This window comes from Bos mutus, chromosome 8 (assembly GCF_027580195.1).
Source record: "Bos mutus isolate GX-2022 chromosome 8, NWIPB_WYAK_1.1, whole genome shotgun sequence".
NCBI lineage: Eukaryota > Metazoa > Chordata > Mammalia > Artiodactyla > Bovidae > Bos > Bos mutus.
Window position 1 is genome coordinate 47932928 of NC_091624.1, and position 8282 is coordinate 47941209.

The 8282-nt window shown below is 53.6% G+C and overlaps 1 protein-coding gene across 1 annotated transcript; it reads right to left on the reverse strand.

The window, feature by feature from the left end:
* Window positions 1-46: 46 nt before the first annotated feature.
* Window positions 47-6816, reverse strand: RHOBTB2 (Rho related BTB domain containing 2). Its single transcript, XM_070375567.1, is given in 8 exon segments — window positions 47-1266; window positions 1361-1511; window positions 3037-3069; window positions 3071-3156; window positions 3458-4476; window positions 5098-5283; window positions 5883-5986; window positions 6618-6816. Coding segments are annotated over 8 exon segments (1815 nt in total). The 5' UTR covers window positions 6810-6816; the 3' UTR covers window positions 47-1222.
* Between the last annotated feature and the right edge of the window lie 1466 nt (window positions 6817-8282).

Consider the following 8282-nt stretch of genomic DNA (forward strand, 5'->3'; position numbering starts at 1 on the left):
GTCTCTGATTGCTTGCTATGATGAAACAAACTTAAAGAAACACCTGAATACATTTTTTTTTCATTTGGGCCATTTCTGTGTAGCAAATCTTTCAAAAGTTATTTAGTCTAAGAGTTTTGGACTGTTTTCTGTGTTCTGGGAATGCTGCACCACTTTTTCAAATTGTTGTAGCTGTGATCTTATTTATTTTTTATTTATTTATTGGTTGAACCACTCAGCATGCAGGATCTTAGTTCCCTGACCAGGGATCAAACCCATACCCCCTGCAGTGGAAGTGCAGCCTTAACCACCAGACCACCAGGGAATTCTGCAGTTGAAATCTTTAGAAGCCTCTTACTCCCTGCCCTAAAGCCCTCAGTGTCCCCTGGCCTGCCTCTGCAGGCTCAGCTCTTAACATTTGATTCTGGTCAATCATTTCCACCTCTTCCAGGGACCAAGCGCCACCTTTCAACTCATTTCTCATCATAGGATCGCTGCTTCCCTCATAGCCAAGTCCCAATCTTGATCATCTGCCAAGGGCCACAGCAGCTCTGACACCAGGTCCTTCCCTGAACCTCAACTCAGTATCTGAGGCCTTGCTCTCTGCTGCCGACCCACCCAAGGACATTAACCTGGACATCAATGCCAGTACAGGTACCAACACCAACATCAATGGAACACACATGCTGACTCCAGCTCAGGAGCACCACCTGTCGGCGGGCACCACAGGCTCCACATGACTTCTCATCTGCACTGCACCATCTCTCCTCCTGCCCTGGCACCCCAAGCGCTGCTCCTTGGTCTCCCTCCTGCCCCAGCCCCTGCTCCACCCAAGCCTCTGGGGTTGGTCCATCCTGAAACCTGAGCTCTAGCTCACAGGATCTTCCAGGAATCAAAGAATTAGGAGTGACCAACAATTAGGTCAATGTTTACTGTGTTTCTAGAAGAAAGAGAAAGGGAAGGTGGAAGAGAAGAAGGAAATGAGAAAGGGGAAGAAAAACGAAAGGAAGGAGGAGGAGATGCAAGGGTAGGAATGAGGAATGGTGTTCTGTTCTTTCTGGCTTCTTAAGCTTGCCTAAGTGTGGCCAAGCTGAGAACCTCGAGCCCTGGCATCTACTGGTGCCCACTTGCTGCACTGCAATAACCTCTAGAGAGACCTATAAGGTGACCCCACCAAGCATCCCTCTCACACATTTCCTTACATCCACGTCCTCACCACAACCCCAATACGCACCGACGTATCTCACGCTATGTAAACGTATCCCCTTGGTGCTGGCGGCCTGTCCCCTAGGAGGAGACAGGTGAGAGAAGAAATCACGACTCCCAGGGGGTCCCCTGACTCCTCCTCCTCCCTGGAGGCCCCTCCCCTGGGCTTAGCTACCTGTGAGGGCGACCAAGTGTGGCAGGCAGAGGCGGTTGGCCAGGATGATGAGTTTCATGTCGTCCAGGTCGGGGCTGGAGGTGAACATGCCAGTGTACAGGTACTCCAGCACAGCCCGCATGCAGCTCTTGCTTGTGAAAGGAAATACCACCTGCGGGTGGGAAGGAATGGAGCAGGCTGCAGCAAGGTCCAGCTTTAGGGAAAGAGCAGCAGTTCTGAAGAACTCAGAAGGCCCTGGCCTGGACAGTTGGTCTCCCATAGACAGGCTGCCACCCCTCTGCGGTCCCTGGACCTGCTCAGAACCCCTCCTTCCCCAAAGGCTAATCTCCCACACCAACAGCCTGCAATGAACCCATCTGCTGAGCACCTGTGAGCAGGGCTCCAACAGCTTTTAAAAGGACCTGGACTCGCGTTAGCATCTTTCTGGTTTGGAGGAAGCATGAAGGAGTCCTTCCAGTCACCTGCACCTGGCCCCACTCTATCCTTCGGGGAGCAGTGCAAGTGGGATGTGGATGAACGGAGCGAACACCAGCTGGTCTCTCTGGGCTGCTCAAAGCTACAGCTCTGGGCCTCTGGGATCTCTCCAGAGCGGGACCAACACAAAAACTGCTTTCTCATCAGCCGCCAGCCTCTCCAGGCTGCACTGGGAATTGGCTGGAACTTTACAGCTGCTTCTGTGACTCTGGAGAGTTCCCATCTCACACGTTGCACATCTCAACCCACTCATGCTTCAGGGAGCAGAGACAACTCAAATCTCGAACTCTCCGCTTCACTTCCCAGAAGGACTCCCTTTCCAGTGTGTGCTAAGTCGCTTAAGTCATGTCCGACTCTGTGTGACCCTATGGACTGTAGCCCGCCAGTCTCCTCTTTCCATGGGATTCTCCAGGTAAGAATACTGGAAAGGGGTGCCCTTCCCTCCTCCAAAGGATCTTCCTGACTCAGAAACCTTAGGAAATGCCTTCTCTGGGTTATAGGATGCTATGCTCTAACATTCTTTGTTCAGCTTTTCATTACAGTGCTTGCTGAGCACTGACTAAGGGACCAGAGCTGAGAAGGGTACTCAGTAGAAATAAAAGACCTCATCCGCATACTCAAGGGAAACCTCAGATCAGCTGGAGAAACTTGGTGTGGACCCTTGGAACTTTAAGTAGATTCACAAAGGAGGACACTGTTAACTACAAGGCTGAGGGATGGACAGTCAGTGTCACAGTTCAGAGAAGGGTAGAAAGGAGGTCAGACTTGAACCCCAGTCTTGATTTGGCTAGAACTCCCACTGACTCCTGATGTTTCCTCTTAGTAATTTTCTACCCACTGACTCCCTACCATACACCTTGACTATAAACCCCACTTGATTATGCTCAATTAAGAATTAAAACCAGTTCTATACTGAGGTCTCTTTTCCCCTATTGCAATAGTTTCTGAATAAAAATCTGTTCTTACTGCTTTAAGAAAAAAGTTTTTTCTCAACTATAGAGCTAGGATGTGACCATAATTGCCCATCTTGGTATACTGCAAAGTCCTTGGCTATAGGAGCCATCTCATAAACTTCTCTTGGGCCCATCACTTGGTGGTTTGTACAGAGTCAAGGCTGAAGGAAGCACCATGAAGTGACAGATGCCTCAGATGGAAAGGGAGTAAGCCTCTCTCCCTCCCAGCTGTTTCCATCCTAGCCTTACCTCCCTGGTGGAACTCTCCACAAATGACCCCCCCAAACATGGCAGCCATCCAGTCACAGCTAGAAATCAACAGGGGCTTGTGGGCACTGATGGTGCCATCATCCAGGATGAAGGTCACATCTGTTGGGTGAGAGAAGATGCATCACGTGAGGATGGGGTGAAAGAATATGGGACAACCAACCCCACAGGTCGACACTGCTCCCAGATGACTGCTTCCTCCTGAAGCCACAGTCTGTGAGCACCACATGACCCAATCTCAAGCTGGGGGCTCTAGGTTTCAGGAGCAGAGTTGTGGTATCTCCAGGACATCAGTGGCTGAGATGACTCAGAATGCTACTCGGACCAACCCAGATTCTGCAGAAGGCTCCTGGAGGGAAGTCCCCTGCCTTTGGGACCCCAGCTCCTAAAGCCTGTTTCATACGTGAGAAGGTGCCTTTGGCCAAGCACTCCTTAACCCGGTTTGTCCGGTGGACATGGAAGGCCTTGGTGATCTCCTGGTTCATGAAGGCCTCGTTGTTGAGGATGTTGGCCACCATCATGCGCAGATCAAAGACCTCAAGCAGCTCAGCGATGTGGGCGATGTGCATGAGGTCTCGCTCGTTCTCGTCCAGCTCCCCTGTGTACAGGTACTTGAGAACAGCCCGGAACGGCCCTGGCTGGATGGAGTTGTCCATTTTCACCACCACCATCAGCCGGGATTTATAAGTCAGTGGGTCTTCTGTCATCTCTTCCTGGATGCTCACAAAAGCTCGGCTCCAGGAAGACAGCACTCGACCCCACCCAGGCAGGTACCCTGTCCCATTGCCCCGTAAGATCCCGTCGCTGGTGGATGCCTGGAGCCCAGCGTGCCCAGAGCCCCCACCCTCCTCCACACTCTCACACACATCAAAGCTGGCTGCCTGGAGCAGGAAGTCCCGGCCATGGTGGTGGTGGTGATGGTGGTGGTGGTGATCAGGGTGACCCCGGTGGTCCTCTGAGCGGGGACCCTCTGACCCGGAGGGTCCCCCCAGCTCCCCCTCACTCAGGTCCATGAGGAACCGGTCGTAGAACTTGGAGGAGGATGTGGAGAGGTAGATATTGTGCGCGGAGATGCGCACCCGCTCCCGAAGCACAAGGATGACGTCTGCACACAGTGGGTCCTCCAGGAGGTGGGCAGGGCACTCCTCGCTGCTGGAGGGGGGGTCGGGCACCACAATGAGCGGGGGCGGCGGCTTGGGGGGCAGGAAAGGCGCCTGCAGCAGGGGCCGCTGCACATTGCGGAGGTGGGACTTCCAGAACTGCAGGTGCCGGCGGGAGATAAGCGCTGCCCGGATGGCGTTGTCGAACACATCCTTGATACCGAACTGCGCCACCACGCTCGTCTCGTAGTAGGGGATACCCAGCTCTTTGGCCACCTCTTGGCCCTTCTCCAGGGGAAGGATCTCATTGGGCTTGATGGGCCTGGCACGTTCAAGAAGGGAAGCCAAATTCATGTCGGTGGTGGAGGGGTTGGGGGCAGGGAGATGCATTCCCCAATCCTGTGTGTTTTTCACCTGACTGGGGGCATCCCTGCTGAGGATCTGGGTCTAAGCCCCATTCCTGCCCTGCTCATTTCCACTCCCTTTCTCCTCTGTTTGGCCAGATCCCTTCTTCTTCCAGGAAGCCCTCCATTATCTATGGGAGGCCTGGGTGATCTCCCTGGCTCAAAGTAGTGGGAGGGCTGACTACCTCTCTGGCAATTAGCATGCTGGTTTTTAACATATTCACCTATCCAGTTCATCTCCCAGCAAGATTATAAGCTCCTTTCATACAAAGATTACCTCTCCTTCTCCTTCTCTCCTCATGATGCTTAGCCCAGTATTATCCACTCAGTGTGTAATGGATGGATGGATGGATGGATGAAAGAATGACCATTCTTACTGGCCCCCTATGTGAGTCTGCTTCAAATGGAGGGAGAGAAGTGAGGCTCTGTGCATTCTCTCAGGGCTGAGCAGGGAGTTGAGAGACACACAACTTCCCCCCACCCCCTCTTCCCCTTCCTCATCTGCCACCTTTCCCTCCCTAGGCACCAGGACTCCCTACCTAGGCAAGGGTCTCCTGGCCCTATTGACAGCATCCAGGTCAGCATAACGCAGGTCCAGCTGGCAGCCCAGCAAGATGACAGGTGCTCGGGGGACAAAGTGCTTGATTTCTGGGAACCACATGGTCTTGAAATGGTGGAGGGAGTTGGGGTTGGCAATGGAGAAGCACAGAACCACCACATCAGATCTGGGGTGGGAGAGAGTGAGGTTATAGGCAGAAAAAGCTAGTGATAGGTTCCCTGCTGCTGGAACAAGGGAGAACACATACCCAACGGCACCCCTACACTGCAGTCCCACAACTGTCATATGGATCGGCTCACGTGATCTTCCCCAAAACATTTAATCATAGCACCTATTTCTGTACCCCCAAGTTAGCACTTGAGAGCTTTCAAAGATTCTTGGGTTGACCTCACAGCTCTCTTGAGATTTAGACATGACCACTTTTACCATCTCATCTGAGAAAACTCATCTCAGAACAGCCTTCCTAATTGCTCAAAGTCCCAGCGTTACTGGTTAACAGGGGAGAACTGAAACCAGGCCTTCCTCAAAGTCCCAGTGTTACTGGTTAACAGGGGAGAACTGAAACCAGGCCGCCTGACTGCAAAGCCGGCTCCCTGCCCACCCAGGCTGCCTTCCCGTCAAGGGTCTCCCAGGGCTGTTTTCTCCACTCCTTCCTCCCAGTTTCACAGAGTGAAACTCCTTCCACTCAGTTTCACAGAGTGTCCTCATACCTCGGGGAAAAACCCCATCCACTTGGCTCCCTGAGGCAGCGGGGGCCTTCCCTACCTCCCATAAGCAAAGCGCCGGTCTTTGTGGTGGTCTCCGAAGGTGTCCCAGAGGCGGAGAGACACGCTCACATCGTCCACCACGTCTCGGGAACGTTCCAGCACCTGGAAGGGGTGGGGGAAGGGGGTGGGACAGGGAGAGGGGAGGGAAGCGAAGGCAATGGTTCCTGGGGGCCCTGCATGCCGAGTCGGGGTGGGGTCAGCTCACTCCTGGGTCCCACAGCATGGGGGCTGGAGGGACAACTAGTGTCTCCCTCTGTGTGTCCTAGAACACCTGAGTCCCCTAACAAGAGCTGGCCAGGACAGAAGAGACTCCAGAGGGCAGACAGTCACGGGAGTGATGCGATCTCCCAAGGAGCCCATCCTTGTTCCCAGCTGTACCTGCCAATCAGATGTTTCCCAGCCTTGGGTCTTCTGGTATCATTAGCCAGCAGTTTCTTTTCTCCCAGCAGCTCTCATCTCTCCAAAGCACCACCCCTTTCCCAGCTCCAGGGCTTCCCATTACTGGGGGCTATGTTACACAAGATGCCCCAGGCTTCTGCTCAGACAAACACAAAGGGCTGGGGACCCCTCCCCTGGGGTGGGCTCCCCTCAGGCCTCTCCCAGGGATCTGTGCTCTTCAGCTGCCTCTACTCAAACTTTAAAGGGCTTCCGTGAACTCAGCATAGGGCCCCTCTGGAGAGATCCCTGGGGAAGAAGCCTACAAACGAGAGAGGCCATAGACTTACAAACTTACCTCTTGGCATACCCGATACTGGTCAATGGCCCAAACCGTGGGCACGTGGGTGGCAAGCAGCTGGTACTGGGTGAGGGTGGCATTGCAGGCCCGGGCACAGATAAGCCTGGTCTTGCCCACAGCGTTGTCCCCCACCACCACGCACTTGATGGTCTCTACGTTTGGCCTTTCATAATCCATGTCAGAATCCATTAATTGGGACCTGAGGGAGAGAAGAGAAGCAGTCAAGACAACTTCCCACACCAGCCCCTGAGGGCCAGGGCCAGCAGCTCTTCTCTGCCGGGGCTGCCCCCTCTCTGAGCATTTGAGCAGAGAGGAGGACAAGGGAGTGGGTAGCTTTCCGGGCCCAGGCTCCACAGGGGCCCGAGGAGACAGGAGTCCCTTCAGGCTGAGAGGCACAGCTCCACTGGGTGAATCTCTGGTCTTCCTCCTGTTGTCTCCATCCTCCAGCAGCAGGGCTTCTGGTTGGGGAATGCCAGAGAGAGATCCCAAGCTCACTTATCATCTGGAGTCTGCTCGCAGGGGGCTGGTCCCCACATGCCTCCTGGGAAGATGAAGGTAAATTCTTAAAAATTTAAATGGCTAATGGGCCAGTAAGCCTTCCCATCCCCTACCCAGGCCTGCCCTCCAAGTATCCTGCATCCAGTTTCAGGGAAAATGAGATACATTCCCTTCCACATTTCTCCTTCCTGGGGAGGAGGCGTCTCAGGCTGGAAGCCCCTGGACACCAGCACTCCTGGAAGGATGCTCATTAAATTGGCTGGACAGGTAATGGGAAAGCAGAGAGTCAGAAACTTGGGCCTGAATTTCTGAACAAATGTTTGCCTTACTTTCCTCCTGTGTTAGGTAGAGAGGAAGCGGCTCATCCACCCACAGAGAGGGATGGCTCAAATGAACAAACAGAAGGTCCTTCTGTAGTCAAAATGTCATGTCAGTGTTTAAAAGCTATCTCCAGGAAGGGGCCCTGGGCTTTTAGGGGTTTTTGCTGACAGCCTCACAGTTGGCATCCACTCTCCCCTGGAAGGCTTGAAGAGAGAAGGTAGGGGTAGTGCAGGCATTATTAGCAAGCTTGGTTTCACCAGGGTCACTGACCTGCCCCTGCTCACATTTCCTGAGTACCTGAAGTCAGCTGGGGGTTGGAGCAATTTGAAGGACTCCTTCCTAGGCCAAGGAAGGCTGAGCCCAGAGGAGTCCTGGAGGCTTCCCAGGAGCTCTCACTGCTGAGCCATCCAGCCCAAGAGCCAAGCCACCAGCAGCAACAGAGGAGCTCGGCTCCTGCAGAACTGTAACTAGATGCCAGCATGCGGGAATGCAGACCTGAAATATCCAACGATGGTAACTGGGATTTTGCTCGAGTGGATGCATCTCAGCCACCTTAGCAAAAAGTACGGCAAGGACTTTCCAATGAGACACACGCCTCCTCTTTCTTGGAATTTTACAGGATCTAAACAACCAGGGGTCTCTGTGCAGGTCCCTCCCTAGTCTCCAGCGCAATTGTCTGCCTCATTCCTTCTCCTTCCTCCACCCCTTCTCAGCCTCTCCAGCAAGCAACCATTATTCTGCCCACCATCTTGCCTCTCCCCAAGTTCATTCTCCTGATGAAGAGTGGGAACCCCACTTTGATAGTTCCTCGTCTCAAGGCAGACAGCGGGAAGGATGTGCTGG